Genomic DNA, 19,254 nt, shown 5'->3' with positions numbered 1-19,254 from the left:
AAACAGAACTTGAGCGTGCATAACTATTCACCCCCCCAAAGTCAATACTTGTTTGAGACACCTTTCGCAGCAATTACAGCTGCAAGTCTCTTAGGATACGTCTCTATAAGCTTGGCACATATAATTGCCAAGCCCATTCTTCAAAGCAAAACTGCTCCAGCTCCTTCAAGTTGGATGGGTTTCGCTGGTGTACAGCAATCTTTAAGTCATACCACAGATTCTCAATTGGATTGAGGTCAGGGCTTTGACTAGGCCATTCCAAGACATTTAAATATTCCCCTTCCCCTTAAACCACTCGAGTGTTGCTTTAGCAGTATGCTTAGGATCATTGTCCTGCTGGAAGGTGAACCTCCATCCCAGTCTCAAATCTCTGGAAGACTGAAACAGGTTTCCCTCAAGAATTTCCCTGTATTTAGTGCATCCATCAATCATTCGATTCTGATCAGTTTCTCAGCCCCTGCCGATGGAAAAAAACATCCCCACAGCATGATGGTGGCAGCATCATGGGATGGTACCAGAGTACCTTCTTCCATATGTTTGGGGAGTCTCCCACATGCCTTTTGATGAACACCAAACGTGTTTGCTCATTGTTTTCTTTTAGCAATGGCTTTTTTCTGGCTACTCTTCCGTAAATCCCAGCTCTATGGAGTGTACGGCTTAAAGTGGTCCTATGGACAGATACTCCAATCTCCACTGTGGAACTTTGCAGCTCCTTCAGGGTAATCTTTGGTCTCTTTGCTGCCTCTCTGATTAATGCCCTCCTTGTCTGGTCTGTGTGTTTTGGTGGGCGGCCCTCTCTTGGAAGGTTTGTTGTGGTGCCATATTCTTTCCATTTTTCAATAATGGATTTAATGGTGCTCAGTGGGATGTTCAAAGTTTCTGATATTTTTTTATAACCCAACCGTTATCTGTTCTTCTCCACAACTTTGTCCCTGACCTGTTTGGAGAGCTTGCCGCTTGCTTAGTGGTGTTGCAGATCTTATTTAGGGGCTTCGTAGCAAAGGGGATGAATACATATGCATGCACCACTTTTCAGTTTTTTATTTTTAGAATCTTTTGAAACAATTTTTTTTCATCTCACTTCACCAATTTGGACTATTTTGTGTATGTCCATTACATGAAATCCAAATCCATTTAAACTATATTTAAATAGGAAAAACAGCAATGGGATGAATGCTTTTGCTAGGCACTGTAGATCTTGTTGCCCTCCGCATTCTCAAAGTAACAAGTTCAAACAGGTGCCATTAATACTGTTAACGAGTGGAGGACAGAGGAGCCTCAACCAGTTGCACTTAGCCATCCCGGATCCGGGATCTAAGAGCTCTCAAGCTTAGCCTTTTGTTAACAACACTGTCATCTCAGATTTTCAAAATATGCTTCTCAACCATAGGAAAACAATCATTTGTGTAACAGTAGCTAGCTAGCATAGCATTTAGCGTTAGCATTAGCGTTAGCATTTAGCAGGCAACATTTTCACAAAAACCAGAAAAGCATTCAAATAAAATAATTTACCTTTGAAGAACTTCAGATGTTTTCAATGAGGAGACTCTGTTAGATAGCAAATGTTCAGTTTTTCCTGAAAGGTTATTTGTTTAGCAGAAATCGCTCCGTTTGGTGCGTCACGTTTGGCTACCAAAAAAACCTGAACATCCAGTCATCAATACGCCAAACTTTTTTCCAAATTAACTCCATAATATCGACTAAAACATGGCAAACGTTGTTTAGAACCAATCCTCAAGGTGTTTTTCACATATCTCTTCGATGATATTGCCTTCGTGGAAGTGTGCTTTCTGTTCTGAATCCCAGGAGAAAATGACCGCAACTGAAGATTACGCACCAATTTAGACAAAGGACACCGGGCGGACCCCTGGAAAATGTAGTGTCTTATGGCCAATCTTCCAATGATATGCCTACAAATACGTCACAATGCTGCAGACATCTTGAAGAAACGACAGAAAGCGAGGGCTCGTTCCTGCTGCATTCACAGCCATATAAGGAGACATTGGAAAACAGAGCTTCAGAAATTCTGCTCATTTCCTGTTTGAAGTTTCATCTTGGTTTCGCCTGTAGCATGAGTTCTGTGGCACTCACAGATAATATCTTTGCAGTTTTGGAAACGTTAGACTGTTTTCTTTCCAAAGCTGTCAATTATATGCATAGTCGAGCATCTTTTCATGACAAAATATTGCGCTTAAAACGGGCACGTTTTTTTTATCCAATAATGAAATAGCGCCCCTATAGACTCAACAGGTTAAAGAAGAAGTTACAGGTCTGTGAGAGCCATAAATCTGGCTTGTTTGTAGGTGACCAAATACTTATTTTCCACCATAATCTGCAAATAAATTCATAAAAAATCATATAATGTGATTTTCTGGATTTTTTTTCTCATTTTGTCTGTCATAGTTGAAGTGTACCTATGATGAAAATTACAGGCCTCTCATCTTTTTAAGTGGGAGAACTTGCACAATTGGTGGCGGACTAAATACTTTTTTGCCCCACTGTATGCCTATTATTGGAAGATGTACACTTTATTAATAGATCAATTCTTGGCCAGCTAGGGGAAATACAATGATACATTTTTACTTCTGCTCCAATACTTGACAATGGTGGGGTTGGAAACACACAACGCTTGGTAGGTATTGATATCGATTGATCCCTTTCATAACTGAAATAGAAGCAATATTTTTGTTTATATATATTTTCTAAATAGAGCTTTTTTGCCATAACGGCTATTCCGTGCCAGTACAGTAGTGTGAAGAGAAGTAAAGTCCACTAGCTAACTATTCAGACCACAGAAATAAGAAATATAACAAATTAATACATATAGTCATAGTTTATTAAAACTAAATAGCAAAGCAACATTTTATACAAATTTAAATAAACCAATGATGCAGTCACTAGCTAGCTAGCTGCTAACATGGCTTGAAAACAAGTAATCCATAGTAGCTATAGCACTTTTTTAATTTTGAAAACATGTATTTAACCTTTATTTGACAAGGCAAGTCAGTTAAGAACATATTCTTATTTACATTGACGGCCTACCCCAGTCAAACCTTAACCCGGACGACGCTCAGCCAATTGTGTGCTTCCCCATGGGACTCCCAATCACGGCGGGTTGTGATACAGCCTGGAATCAAACAAGGGTCTGTAGTGACACCTCTAGCTCTGAGATGTAGTGCCTTAGACCGTTTCGTCACTCAGGAGCCCACTTGCATACATATTTACAACTAAATAGCAAAAGCAACATATTACTTTATATCTAGAAATATTTATTAGCTGGCTAGCTATGTCTTTTCAGCAGAACAGTCTCTTAGTCTCTTGGTTTTCAATCCCTTAGCTAGTTTTGTTAAATGTGAAGACTGTATATTATCAAATCAATTCTCTGTGTAATTTAATTACGCGATTAAACTAATCATGTAACTTTAATTAACTAGGAAGTTGGGGCACCACAGGAAATTTTTAAAAGTCTTTATTTCCTGAGTTAATTAATTAATTTCCTGAATTCCTATATTTTCATATCTTATCAAAACAGTCGCTTATTAAGGAATTTTACCTCATCAGTCTCATTACTGAACATTGCAAACACTTGGGTATCTGCACGAACCATAGCATAAAATCATGAATGAGCAATTGTCTTAATTATTTATTTACTAAGTAACCTGATCCTTCAGATCGTCACAGGAGAGTCATGACATGAGCTAGCTAACTAGCAAGCCCTCTACAGTTTGTGAGCGCAAATCCGAGGTTCACTCTCATCTTGACCCGGGCTCTATTGTTTTCCCTTTTAAGTTTCTTTGGGTTATATGGAGGAGATGCTGGGACATGTTGTTTGCTCCCCGCATCTGCCATATCTCTTCGCTAGCGAAGTGTGGATATGCATCCATGGGAGATTCTAAATTGAATGATACTCTCGTCCTTTCTTCTCATTTCCTTCTCAAAACCCGTTGGTGGGTTTTGCCTTTCTCATCCTTTTGGCTTTCTCATCCAATTGGTTTTGAGAAGGAGACGAGGCGAGAGGATGCTAGTAGTATGCAATTGAGATCTTCTCAGTCTGACCCAATGAGCTTGTGGCGGAAACTTGTCATTCATTGTGCGCAGTACTAAATCTGTCAGGAAAATCCAAACCAACAGCCAAATCAAATACAGGGGTTTTCAGGTAGGCTGCAGGCGCTAAATTGTTACTGTTGAATCACATTGAATGACAACTAGCAACTTACAGCTTTTAGACAAAGAAAAGTTACATGATGTAGCTTTAAAATCTTTGTAACATATCTATCAGCGCTTTTTCCTCGGTTTTGTTTTGAATGTCTGTCATTGTCACCCAGAAGAACACTGCTTTGCTTTCTCTTTGGGAATTTAGGCTGGGTATCTGCTGTATCTGTAAAGCACTTTGTGACAACTGCTGTGCTGATGTAAAAAGGACTTTATGAAATACATGTAATTGATTGATTGAATTAACTAGTCTCTCTCTTTGCAGGAGCCACAGGTGACATCCTGCCAGACTCCCTACCATCAGTCCCAGGTACCCTGCCTCACTTCCTGAAGGAACCAGAAGATTCCTACATAATCAAAAGCAACCCAATCAAGCTGCTGTGTCGGGCTGTGCCTGCCTTGCAGATATTCTTCAAGTGCAATGGAGAATGGGTGCACCAGAATGAACATGTGTCCCGGGAGTACATGGATCAGAACACTGGTAAGAAACCATTGAGATCCTATAATCCAAGGTTATTCAAATCCTACAACGGATGTTTGGAGTTGTGTAGAATGGCGCCTGAGGGGATGGCTGACATTTTACATGATCCTAACCAACTGTGCTATTTTGTTTGTTTTTTTGCATTGTTTGTAACTTATTTTTTTACTTATTTTGTACATAATGTTGCTGCTACCATCTCTTATGCCTGAAAATAACTTCTGGACATCAGAACAGTGATTACTCAACACGAACTGGAAGAATATTTTTTCTTAAATGAGTCTGACACGAAGGATATACTGGTTTCTCGGGAACGGGCCCAAATCCCCGTCATTTGCGCGAAGAAAAGAAGGAGAAAAAGGGGGCGGAGGTCAGGCTGCCTTCTGAGAATATGTTGGCGAGTGAGTAAACCTCAACTACCATCCGTTCTATTGGCCAACGTGCAATCATTGGAAAATAAAATGGATGACCTATGATCAAGATTGTACTACCAAAGGGACATTAAAAACTGTAATATCTTATGTATCTGAACGACAACACGGATAATATAGAGCTGGCTGTATTTTCCATGCACCGGCAGGGCAGAGAAGCTACGCCTGGTAAGTAAGTGCTTGCCTGAGGTAGAGAACCTTATGATAAGCTGTAGACCACACTATTTACCAAGAGAGTTCTCATCCATATTATTCGTGCCTGTCTATTTACCACTACAAACCTAGGCTGGTACTAAGCCCGCACTCAAGCTGTATAAGGCCATAAGCAAACAAGAAAATGCTCATCCAGAAGCAGCGCTCCTAGTGGCCGGGGACTTTAATGCAGGCAAACTTAAATCCGTTTTACCTCATTCCTACCAGCATGTGACATGTGCAACCCGAGGAAAAAAGAACTCTAGACCACCTTTACTCCACACACAGAGATGTATACAAATGGCATTGAGGAGTATATTACCTCAGTCATCGGCTTCATCAGTAAGTGCATCGACGATGTCATCCCCACAGTGACCGTACATACAAATCCCAACCAGAAGTCATGGATTGTCCAGCCTTTTGTCTACTAATCTCCACGGATGGTTGTCGGCATGGTTGGTATTCTCTGCAAAACACATTCACGTTTTAGTACACAACTATTTGTATTTTTTTATTTAAACTTTATTTAATGATCAATTTTATCACACAGTATGCCTACACGTTGATAGGCTATATAAATTTGTTTTAAGAAAATGCACTGAAACCGAAATACCATTTGTTTTGGTGATCCTCTCAGCACCGGCTATTTTCAAGTCCTCAAATGGTTACGGTCCTAACCCTGGAACGGGTAGCACCGTAGAAAGAAGCTGGCTTGATGAAAATGATGTCCATTTCATCTGTTCTCTTTGGTCGCAATGTCTTTTTTTTTGATAAACAGCTCGTTTTTGAATGGTAACTGTGTTAAGGGTGGAGTTTGGAGCGGTGTGAGGAGTACTGGAAAGATGTGAATTTCAGCTTACAATAGGCCATAAGCATACAGCAGATTGTCGATTGTCCTCACTTTGATTATGCTGTAACAACATACTGTAGCACCATGATCAGGATCTCTATTCATTTAAGGAATAACGTAAAATATAGTACAGTTTTTTTGATCAATCAGTATATTTGAGTTCAACCACAAAATTTGTTGTATTATTTGTTCTGTCTTTTCTGGTGGATTAAACTGAAATTACAACCAAATTTCTTTGGGTTGTTTAAAAAAATAAGGATATTTTGGAGATTATTTTGTTTTCAAATAACCTAAAGTGAACGAGAAAAAGACCATTCTTGAGCATGGGGTGAGACATTGTTACTAATTTGTAAATAAAGCCAGTTTGTTAATCAGAATTATTTATTTCTGTTTTTAGAGGGAGAGAAACCAGAAGCCTACCGTCACCTCATAGATCTCTCGGTAGTGGCTGGTACAGGTATTGAACCAGCATCCGTAGCAACTCCGTTTGCGCTGCGATGCAGTGTTTTAGACCACTGTGCCACTCGGTCACTGTGGAACGTGACCGGTCGGGAGTAGGCTACAGTACTACAGTAAGAGCAAAATAATCCTAACATTTCCACACCCTAATTGTAGTCTAAGTTTCTCTTAGAATAAAAACCTTAGTGTAACAACAGTTTTAGTAGGTAATACTGTCGAGTTGTAACAAAAAAATAATAATAATTCCGGGGAGGAATAGCAATTCTTACACCATTGTTCTAAATTGAATCACTTTCTTCATCCTCATCATTCAGTTCATTGAAATTCAATTTTGAAGTCGTGCACAATTATCAGTTTCTATTTGGTTTATGTCGCCCATTCATTGTCAGTTAGAGACGCAGTAGCACCTTGGACCCAAAAGCATAATCAGTGCTCTAACTCCCCTTTGCGCTGGTCTGAAACATTGAAGTAGTGACGCAGGGTACCGTACTAAACCACAAATTACCTGTAAGTTCCGCAGCATAATCGCAAAACTTTTAGTTGAGCAACCACTGTACAAATGGAAACCCAGCCGTGAGCTGCTCTGTGACGTGAGCCTGCCAAATGAGCTAAATGCCTTTAATGCTCGCTTCGAGGCAAGCAACACTGAAGCATGCATGAGAGCACCAGCTGTTCTGGACGACTGTGTGATAACGCTCTCAGTAGCCGATGTGAGCAAGACCTTTAAACGGGTTAACATTCACAAAGCCGCGGAGCCAAACGGATTACCAGGATGTGTACTCAAAGCATGCACGGATCAACTGGCAAGCGTCTTCACTGACATTTTCAACCTCTCCCGGAACGAGTCTGTCTAATACCTACATGTTTCAAGCAGACCGCCAGAGTCCCTGTGCCCAAGGAAGCGAAGGTAACCTGCCTAAATGATTACCGCCCCGTAGCACTCACGTCGGTAGTCATAAAGTGCTTTTAAATGCTGGTCATAGCTCACATCAACAGCATCCTCCCGGACCCACTCCAATTCTCATACCGCTCCAACAGATCCACAGATGACACAATCTCAATCGCACTCCACATTGTCCTTTCCCACCTGGACAAAAGGAACACATATGTGCGAATGCTGTTCATTGACTACAGCTCAGCGTTCAACACCATAGTGCCCACAAACCTCATCACTAAGCTAAGGACCCTGAGACTAAACACCTCCCTCTGCAACTGGATCCTGGACTTCCTGACGGGCCACCCCCAGGTGGTAAGGGTAGTTAACAACACGTCTGTTACGCTGATCCTCAACCCTGGGGCCCCTCAGAGGTGTGTGCTCAGTCCCCTCCTGTACTCCCAAATACGACTCCAACACCATCATTAAGATTGCTGAGTTCATGGTGGTGGTAGGCCTGATCACTGACAACGATGAGACAGCCTATAGGGAGGAGGTCAGAGATCTGGCAGTGTGGTTCCAGGACAACCACCTCTCCATCAATGTGAGAAAGACATAGGAGCTGATCATGGACTACAGGAAAAGGCGGGCCGAACAGGCCCTCATTAATATCGACGGAGCTGTAGTGGAGCGGGTCGAGAGTTTAAAGTTTCTTGGTGTCCTCATCACCAACGAACTATCATGCATGGTCTAAACACACCAAGACAGTCGTAAAGAGGACCCGACAACACTTTTTCCCACTCAGGAGACTGAAAAGATTTGGCATGGGTCCCCAGGTCCTCAAAAGGTTCTACAGCTGAACCATCGAGAGCATCCTGACAGGTTACATCACCGCCTGGTATGGTAACTGCTCGGCATCTGACCGTAAGGCACAACAGAGGGTAGTGTGTACGACCCAGTACATCACTGGGGCCAATCTTCCTGCCACATCCAGGTCCTATACACTAGGCGGTGTCAGAGGAAAGCCCCAAAAATTGCTAAAGACTCGTCACCCAAGTTATTAACTGTTTCCTCTACTGTTTTCTCCACCCAGCAAGCGGTACCAGAGTGCCAAGTCTAGGACCAAAAGGCTCCTTAACAGCTTCTACCCCCAAGCCATAAAACTGCTGACAAAATGGCCAAATGGCCACCGGATTATTTACATTGACACCCCATTTGTTTTTTACACTGCTGCAACTCACTGTTTATTATCTATGCATAGTCACTTTACTTACATGTACAAATTACCTCGACTAACCTGTACCCCCGCACATTGACTCGGTACCGGTACCCCCTGTATATTGCCTCGTTATTGTTATTTTGTTACTTTTTATAATTTTTTACTTTAGTTTATTTGGTCAATATTTTATTAACTCTTTCTTGAACTGCACTGTTGGTTAAGGGCTTGTAAGTAAGCATTTCATGGTAAGGTCTATACGTTGTATTCGGCGCATGTGACAAATAAAGTTTGATTTGATTTGGAGTTCTGCTGGTTTTCTGTTCTACCTGATAGTTAATTGCACCCACCTGGTGTCCGAGGTCTAAATCAGTCCCTGATTAGAGATCATCCTATATTCTATCATTCTGTTGTATTTGATTCTGTTTTAAGAAGCATAATTTATATTGCCTTCTTGTCTATCTACTGCGTAGTGAGAGGGCATATGGATTCCATGTGTGGAATCATGGGCCTGCATATTTATGGTGGGAAAATTCCGTAATGACATTTTGATTATGATCATCTAAGGCTTGATGCAGTACATGGGATGAAAGGGGGATATCTAGTCAATTGTACAACTGAGTGCCTTCAACTGAAATGTGTCTTCAGCATTTAACCCAGCCTCTCTGAATCCGAGAGGTACGGGGACCTGCCTTAATCAACATCCACGTCTTCGGGCACACGGGTAACAGTGGTTTAACTGCCTTGCTCAGAGGCAGAAAGAAAGAGTTTTACCTTGTCAGCTCGGGGATTCAATCCAGCAACCTTTCGGTTACTGGCTCAACGCTCTAACCACTAGGCTACCTGCCGCACATGTACATTACATATTGTTACAACAGATACTTTTCAGTCTATAGGCACTTGTCAGTGTTCTTTTTGATGTTTCCAAAGTTAAGCGACAAGTAGGCTAACAGAGATCACACATTAAGAAGCTTTGTTGACTACATATTCTATCCAGCACCCTAAACAAACAAAGAAAAACACTAACTTTCCCTCATAAATGTCAACAGGTTATTTGTAAAGTTGTGTTAAAGTAATCATGCAGAGTTATATTCAGGAGATTGTTGGTCCATACTTGCGAAGATTAGAAAAAGTTTAATGCACATCAGCCAATTAAAATTGTCGACTTAGTTGCACGTGATAAAACAAGACATGATCTCTTTCCGGGACAGTCTCAGACAAATAAGCATTTTTGCGTTCTTACTACCCGCTATTCAAAGTGCTCTGAAAAATTCAGGGAATCGTTCACAAACACTGACTCATTCTAAGATCCGATGACAGTATTGTTAATGTGTTTTTGGAACCTCCCCTGATCGTATTCTCGCGGGGCACAAATCTCAGAGATCAACTTATAAACTCTGATTTACTATCCTAAAATACCCCTGCACAACATCTATTTGCACCTCTCCCGGATGGAAACTACAAGTGTAATGGCTGCGCTCAATGCAATAGCACTTACAAATGTAGATCCTTCAAACAAGGAAACAAATCCCAATCAAAGGTGTTATCACGTGCTCAACTAAAGCAGTTATTTATCTTAGAAATTGTCCTTGTGGTAAAAAAAATGATGTGGGTAAAACGAAGCGCGAAATAAAAGTATGAATCTCGGAACATTGTGGCACCATTAGGTGCAAAAACTCGGCGTACCCAGTTGCAGGCCACTTTTTGGAATGCAGCCACTCGATTTTGTCCCTACATTATATCGGAATTGAACACGACAATTTATTGTTAAAACGAGAGCTTGGATCTTTAATTTAAAAACTCTTGCTCCCTTCAGTCTCAACGTAGACTTTGATCTGAAGCCATTCTTGTGATTTTGCTATTCAATGCAAATGTTTGTAGGCTTATGTAGCCATATTGTATCTTTTAATCTTATACTATCCATTCATGTTTTTTTATATGTTCTATTTATATCTGTAAATTAACCAATGATATCAAGCCACACCCGGCAAAGATTACAGACACCTGTGTGTGTCCTTTGACACTATATGAACTAGTGACCCGCAGTGTTTGCCATTATACCCTGATGAAGACAGCTTGTCTGTCGAAATGTTGGTTATTACGTTAATCAGTTATTGCATCTGAGCTCCTAGAGTGTGCGGTTCTCCTTTTCTTTTTCAAGTGTTTTTTTTTTCAGGTGTGCTTTTCTTTCACCTCCAGATTAACATGATAAAACTCTACATGTTGTCTGTTCCCATTACATAACCTGGCATATTTATCCTTATGCTAACCTGAGCAGGTGGCAGTGATTATTTCCTGTAACAAATTCTCTATCAGCCTATCAAAGATTTTAGACTTTATATCGACCAACCAATGGTATTTCTTAAAATAAGTCAACTTGGCTACCAGAGGGACCTTTTAAAACTCCAAATTCAAAGTTTACTTTTGTTCCACTTGGTAGTGGAGAGTGCCAATAGTGCATGATACATCCTTGACTAGGCTACTAGCTACTAACGTAAGAAACAATTCTAAAGGCACGTTTTCGCGTATGACAAAATCCTATGTTTTTCATGTGCTTTTCCCAAAAATAAAGTAAAAGGAGGTCTATACAACATTTAATTTTATCGTACGTCGTAAAAAGGCTTATGGACTTGTCAAATAGCTGTCATGTACAGTCATCATCATTGCTTCCTGGTTGCACACACCGCTAAAGCGGTTGACTCTAAAACGACAGGGCACTTTAACCGTGGGTTTGAGCCCTCCTTGCATCAAGCATTTTTGTTAAGGAAAGAACTGTTCTCTGCTGGTCCTCGTTGTTCGATTCAAATAACACGTGACAAAGTGGAGGATTATAAAAATGCATATCAAACGTTGTACATGAACATTACCGGTCAAAAGTTTTAGAACACCTACTCATTCAAGGTTTTTCTTTATTTTTTAGTATTTTCTACATTGTAGAATAATAGTACAGACATCAAAACTATGAAATAACACATCATGTAGTAACCAAAAAAGTGTTAAACAAATTCTTCAAATAGCCACCCTTTGCCTTGATGGCAGCTTTGCACACTCTTGGCATTCTCTCAAACAGCTTTATGAGTTAGTCACCTGGAATGCATTTCAATTAACAGGTGTGCCTTCTTAAAAGTTAATTTGTGGAATTTCAATAGTCAATACGGAACATTTCAAGAACTTTGAAAGTTTCTTTAAGTGCAAAAACCATCAAGCGCCATGATGAAACTGTCTCTCATGAGGACCGCCACAGGAAAGGAAGGAACCTCTGCTGTAGAGGATAAGTTCATTAGAATTACCAGCCTCAGAAATTGCAGCCCAAATAAATGCTTCACAGAGTTCAAGTAACAGACATATCTCAACATCAACTCTTCAGAGGAGACTGTGTGAATCAGGCCTTTATGGTCAAATTGCTGCAAAGAAACAACTACTAAAGGACACCAATAACAAGAAGAAACTTGCTTGGGCCAAGAAACACAAGCAATGGAATCTAGACCTGTGGAAATTTGTCCTTTGGTCTCGAGTCCAAATTAGAGATTTTTTGTTCCAACTGCCATGTCAGTGTGAGACGTGGTGTGGGTGAAAGGATGCTCTCCACGTGTGTGTTTCCCACTGTAAAGCATGGAGGAGGTGTTATGGTGTGGGGGTGCTTTGCTGGTGACATTGTCTGTGATTTATTTAGAATTCAAGGCACACTTAACCAGCATGGCTACCACAGCATTTTTCAACAGGACAATGACCCAACACACCTCCAGGCTGTGTAAGGGCTATTTTACCAAGAAGGAGAGTGATGGAGTGCTGCATCAGATGACTTGGCCTCCACAATCACCCGACCTCAATCAAATTGAGATTGCTTGGGATGAGTTGGACAGCAGAGTGAAGGAAAAGCAGCCAACAAGTGCTTCGCATATGTGGGAACGCCTTCAAGACTGTTGGAAAAGCATTCCAGGTGAAGCTGGTTGAGAGAATGCCAAGAGTGTGCAAAGCTGTCATCAAGGCAAAGGGTGGATATTTGAAGAATCTCAAATATAACATATTTAGATTATTTTAACACTTTTTTGGTTACTACATGATTCCATGTGTTATTTCATAGTTTTGATGTTTTCAATGTTGTTCTACAATGTAGAAAATAGTTTTTAAAAATAAAGAACTAAAACTTTTGACCGGTACTTGTACAATGTTTCATATGCATTATTATAATCACATTTTTAAAATACCGGTATTGTAAGCGTAGGCCTATGTCTATGCTATGTGTGTAAGGGATAATCAACAAGGGGCTAAATGTGCCAGGTTATCTAATGGGAACAGCTAATGTAGCTTTTGGTCATGTGCAACTATGTCAACGATTGTAATTGGCGGATGCATATTTTGAGATGGAGAAAAAGTTTCAAATATAACTTTTTCTAATGTTCGCAAGTATGGACCCCATATGTTCAGTCCAATTAAGACCCATCAGGCTGGTGTCAGAGAGAGAGACGTGCACAACAGACTAGCGCTGTGCCCCAAATGGCACCCTATGCTCTACTTTTGACCAGAGCCCATAGTGCACTATGCAGGGAATAGGGCACCATTTGGGATGTATCCGAGAGCAGGTTGTGTTGATTAGAGGCTTACACTTCACTTCTGTTTCCTGAAGGGATTTCCGGGAAAACAAAGCTGATGTGACACCTCGTCTGGAATGTGTTCTGATTAGTGGCTTCTCAATAGGAATCGTCGTCTTTCTGGTATTCATGAAGGTCCCTTTGCAGTAAAGCCTGTTTAATTACTTCTGGAAGTTCATATTTGTGTGATTGCTGTGCTGTGAAATTGTTGTGGGACTGATAATGGGGGAAATGAAAGTCAGAACTTGTACCATTTCCACTCTGTGTGATTCAGTCAGTGCATGGGAAAAGTATGAGGGAATAGTTCACTCTTTGGTTTTATGCTAAATCCACTGCTTAGCAAGAGGCCAGCTAGTTAATTGATTTGAAAGATGAGATTGGGGCGTTATCTATCAATAACAAAAAGTAAAGTGCCTGTTCTTCTTCCTTCAATATGTTGACACAGTGGGCTGAACATACTGGTATGTTTTAGGTGGTAGGTGGACTGTGGGCAAAAATATGTCGTTGCTAAATACTGAATTATTGGCAAATTCCATCAATTCTTTAGAAAATGGAAAGCACGAGCTCCAACCCAAGCACTGTATTTGAATAATTTTATGCTATTTACCAAAATGTAGCAAATTGCACTAACTAAGCATGACAATTGCACTGGATTGGGAGGAAAGGGGTTGTTGTAATACTAGGTTAGGCTACCTGTAGACATGTGTGCAAATAGGGTCTGATAACATATTGACCAATCAGTGTCTGTTAACTTCTCTACAATAAAGCAACTAGCAGTACTATAATGGCTCGTATTGCTTATTTCATAAGCTTATGAACTTGATATTATCCTTTTTTATTTCATAGAGCCATGGTGATGTTTTCCTACTGTAAATGGAGTATATGGTCTCTGTAAATCCAGAGTAGATCAGGTCTGATGATGTACTGTAGGATATGAAAGCTGTTTTGTATTCATTAACTCTGTTCATACTTGTTCAGCTCATCTGCATTCTCAAGTGAATAACTGTCTACTCGTTGGGCTCCCTCCAGACGGCGCCACCGCCTCCCCACATGGTACTTAACCTAACACATTATCTTCGTTCGCTACGCAATTTCACAGATTTTGATTCAAGCACTCCCAGTATTTGAACATTTGCTCTGCCTTTAAGCTATATTCCAGAGAACAATTATTACTTTTTCTTAATCTTCTGCACTTCACCGCATGCGATGTTACTTTGCCTAGGCTGTGAAACCAATGGTTTCTGTATCAAAAGGAGACCCAGGTGGATTTGCAATTAAAAGAGCCTGGATGAGATTGTCCTCTTCTCACCTCTTCTCACACCTGGCCAACTGGATAGCCAACTAGCTTTATCACCATTAAAATCATAACCACCAGTGAAAACAACATGCTCAGCGCTGCTTTGTCCTGCCCTGGTAATGGACAGACAAATTGTGTAGTGTTGGATTAGGCCAAGATAATCAGAGCAGAAGATATATGAAGAATTGGATGTTATTGATTAGTACATGGACCCTCAATGCCACCAGGAGCACCGTGATTATAACGTCTCTTATTTACCAACCAGGCTGATGAATCACAGCCACAGATAAGCAGTGCTCCAGTGCCCTTGATTTAGCCAGACTGAGGCACAGGGAGGAGAGCTAGGAAGAGAGAAGAGGAGAGCTATGAGGTGAGGAGAGGAGAGCTAGGAGGAGAGGAGAGCAGAGCTAGGAGGAGAGGAGAGCAGGGACTGACTGTTGGCTGGCTGAAGTCAGCCAGCAAGGTGAAGTAATAAGTTGAGAATGTACTGTCACGAAGTGCTGCTCATGGAACGTTTCCTTTCAATTAACCTTCCTACCTTAAAGGAAAATGGACTTCTGTCCCAATTTGTCTATGTTTAAATGTCAATAAATGTCTATTTGAATATCGCTGTGGCAAATGAATCCAGACAGCCACCTACACCTCTGTCCAGGTATTTCTCTAAGCAGAGAGAATTAATTTCAGACCCCATGGAGTGCAGTGTGATGACTAGAGATGACTACAGACAGCTGTGCTGAGGCCTCTGGGACGAGGCGGGTCTCGTCTACCTGTCAGTAATAGATTTTTTATAGGGTCAGCATGCCTATACATAATTGAACAGCGGAAGGATTACTGGGGAAATCAATGTCACAGTGGCCTCCGGTTGAAACCGACGGCTGCAAGCGATGACGTGTGGTTAGGTTTAAAATAATTTAATTGACAAGCTCTGTTCATACACTATTTGTACAAAAGTATGTGGACACCCCTTCAAATTAGTTGATTTGGCTATTTCAGCCACACCCGTTACTGACAGGTGTATATAATCTCAAATGTCTGCTCTGCTAGAGCTTCCCCGGTCAACTGTAAGTGCTATTACTGTGAAGTGGAAATGTCTAGGGGCAACAACGGCTCAGCCGCGAAGTGGTAGCCCACACAAGCTCACAGAACGCGACCGCTGACGTGCGTAGCGCGTACAAATGATCTTTCCTAGTTTCAACACTCACCACAGAGTTCCAAAATGCCTGTGGAAGCAACGTCAGCACAAGAATGATTCATCGGGAGCTTCATGGAATGGGTTTCCATGGCCAAGCAGCCACACACAAGCCTAAGATCACAATGCCAATCGTCGGCTGGAGTGGTATAAAACCTGCCGTGGTATAATAATCGTCGGCTGGAGTGGTATAAAACTTGCCGCGGTATAATAATCGTCGGCTGGAGTGGTATAAAACTTGCCGTGGTATAATAATCGTCGGCTGGAGTGGTATAAAACTTGCCGTGGTATAATAATCGTCGGCTGGAGTGGTATAAAACTTGCCGTGGTATAATAATCGTCGGCTGGAGTGGTATAAAACTTGCCGTGGTATAATAATCGTCGGCTGGAGTGGTATAAAACTTGCCGTGGTATAATAATCGTCGGCTGTAGTGGTATAAAACTTGCCGTGGTATAATAATCGTCGGCTGGAGTGGTATAAAACCTGCCGTGGTATAATAATCGTCGGCTGGAGTGGTATAAAACTTGCCGTGGTATAATAATCGTCGGCTGGAGTGGTATAAAACTTGCCGTGATATAATAATCGTCGGCTGGAATGGTATAAAACTTGCCGTGGTATAATAATCGTCGGCTGGAGTGGTATAAAACTTGCCGTGGTATAATAATCGTCGGCTGGAGTGGTATAAAACTTGCCGTGGTATAATAATCGTCGGCTGGAGTGGTATAAAACTTGCCGTGATATAATAATCGTCGGCTGGAGTGTTATGAAACTCGCGTGGTATAAAAAACGCGTTCTCTGGAGTGATGAATCACGCTTCACCATCTGGCAGTCCGATAGACGAATCTGGGTTTGATGGATGCCAGGAGAATGCTAGCTGCCCGAATGCTTAGAGCCAACTGTTAAGTTTGTTGGAGGAGGAATAATGGTCTCTGCAGCTGTTTTTCATGGTTCGGGCTAGACCCCTTATTTCCAGTGAAGGGAAATCTTAACGCTATAGCATACAATGACATTCTAGAAACATGGGAACAAACTTTACATTGTGTTTATATTTTTGTTTAAGTTTTGACTTAGGGGTGTGAATACCTAATGTAAATGAGATATTTATGTATTTAATTTTCAATAAATTAGCAAAACTGTCTAAAAATTATTGTGTGTCGATGGGTGAGAAAAATGAATACATTTAATGCATTTTGAATTTAGGCTGTAACACAACAAAATATGGAATAAGTCAATGAATTCTTTCTGAAGGCACTGTATGTGAGAGGGAATCATAATACTTTTGTTCCGAGAGAAATATTTATGACGTTATGGATGGACTGCTCCTTTGATGCTGTTAAAGGCCTAGTGCAGTCAAAAACTATTTGCCAAGAGTGTGCAAAGCTGTCATCATGGCAAATATAAAACATATTTTGATTTGTTTAACACATTTTTTGGTTACTACATGATTCCATATGTGTTATGTCATAGTTTTGATGTGTTCACTATTATTCTACAATGTAGAAAATAGTAAAAATAAAGAAAAACTCTATATAGCACTTTTGACTGGTGCTATATATTTCCCCCTGAGGTTGGAATAATACTGTGAAATTGTGATGAAAATGCCCTTTTAGTGCAAGAGCTGTAATTTCTGCCTGTTTTGGTGGGATGGACTTTTGGCCTGCCTGGTGACTAGGCAGTACATTGGTTAATAGACCAATAAGAAAGAGATTGCCAAACCTCTCTTAATAGCTAGTTTTCTGTTTTCCCCTTCCCACTCAGACCCCTCCCAGACATTACTAGCTAAATTCTTGCTTGATAAATTGTTTATTTTTGACAATTTTAATTGAAAACAATCACATCTAGGGTACTTAATTGTTACGCATAAATGATTTGATATTGAGATAAAAATGGCTGGATTGGTCCTTTTAAGATCCATTCTTCGTACTACCATCTTTTATGTGTTTTTAATTAAGCTAGTTAAAATCTCCTTTATCAGGGGTAAATAGTCGATGTGCCTTAGGGAATCACACACCAGTGGGCCCCATATAGACCCATATATTCCATAAGGACTCAATGCCCTTGGATTAAAGAAAAGTCACCCACCTTTCTTGTTGAGTCTGTGCATAGTGAATGTTATTGTTGGCGGGCAGTGAGCAGACAAAGCCGCTTGCTCTCTCTCACATAGATTGAAGGCACATGGAGAGTGGCAGGTCCAGACAGGCTTGGACACTATGGGGGAGAAGAGGCCTGAGAATTGTAGATGAATAACCTTGATGGTTACAAAGACAAACACACACACACACACACACAGCTGCACGCTTCCCTGACCATGTCTTCTTTCCCTGTCCTCCTTCACTTCCCTTCATGGATCTTACTGAGACAACTGGGTTTGTGTAGGCCAGTGGTTCTCAAAACGTTGACCCGCAAATGTAGCCTGTCATTGCAGCCATAAACATTTCCAAACGAAAGATACATAAATACACTGTGTTTTATACCTGCATTTTGAGCTAAAAGTTATTCATGTCAGCAGCCAATATCAACTAGGGATATCTTGTCACCTTTTCTGGAGTCCAAAGCAAGATCATATGGCCAACCTGTTTGTAGCGGCGGTTGCAGGGTTGGATGGAAGGCATGGCCTGCCTGTGGCTGTGATATGTCCAGAGGGGTTCTGATCTATGAAGTAGCAGGGCGTGGTGTACACAGCGGAGGAGTCAGCTTTTAAGTTGCAAAAATATATAACATTTTTCCCAGCATGGCGTTTATCCTGTTCAATAAAGGGAAAATGAAACCTAGCTCGGTTTAGAGCACTTCACTTATTCATTAACTCAAGTCTTTCGTCAAACCCTAAATCAAATCATCTCTGTCGTGGCTTGGCTTTAGCTTTCGGCTATGGGAATCAACTCACGCACGTTCTTTGTCTTTTCGTCCGTTCTTTGTCTTTGTCTTTCATGTCCTCTGCTTTCATTTTCTTGTTTCTTTGTTCTATAGTTTTCATTGTGTCTTTGTTCTATAGTCTCCTAGGTTATTTGTTCTATAGTCTCCTAGGTTATTTGTTCTATAGTTCTCCTTGTTTCTTTGTTCTATAGGTCTCCTTGTTTCTTTGTTCTATAGTTCTCCTTGTTTCTTTGTTATTTAGGGTCTCCTTGTTTCGTTGTTATTTAGTTCTCCTTGTCTCTTGGTTCTATAGTTCTCCTTGTTTATTGGTTCTATAGTTCTCATTGTTTCTTTGTTATTTAGTTCTCCTTGTTTCTTTGTTATTTAGTTCTCCTTGTTTCTTGGTTCTATAGTTCTCCTTATTTCTTTGTTCTATAGTTCTCCTTGTTTCTTGGTTCTATAGTTCTCCTTATTTCTTTGTTCTATAGTGCTCCTTGTTTCTTGGTTCTATAGTGCTCTTTGTTTCTTTGTTATTTAGTTCTCCTTGTTTCTTGGTTCTATAGTTCTCCTTGTTTCTTTGTTCTATAGTTCTCCTTGTTTCTTTGTTCTA

The 19,254-nt window shown here is 40.7% G+C and overlaps 1 protein-coding gene across 3 annotated transcripts in view; it reads left to right on the top strand.

Annotated features, from left to right (window-relative positions):
• Positions 1-19,254, top strand: part of LOC110525897 (netrin receptor UNC5D) — a 211,000-nt gene that overhangs the window by 137,939 nt on the left and 53,807 nt on the right. For all 3 annotated transcript variants that reach the window (XM_021606392.2, XM_021606393.2, XM_021606391.2), the window contains exon 2: positions 4,478-4,693. In XM_021606392.2, the coding sequence (XP_021462067.2) occupies positions 4,478-4,693 (216 nt within the window). The remainder of the gene's footprint in view (positions 1-4,477; positions 4,694-19,254) is intronic.

Source organism: Oncorhynchus mykiss, chromosome 6 (assembly GCF_013265735.2).
Source record: "Oncorhynchus mykiss isolate Arlee chromosome 6, USDA_OmykA_1.1, whole genome shotgun sequence".
NCBI classification, from domain to species: domain Eukaryota; kingdom Metazoa; phylum Chordata; class Actinopteri; order Salmoniformes; family Salmonidae; genus Oncorhynchus; species Oncorhynchus mykiss.
This window is presented reverse-complemented; position numbering and strand designations above follow the sequence as displayed.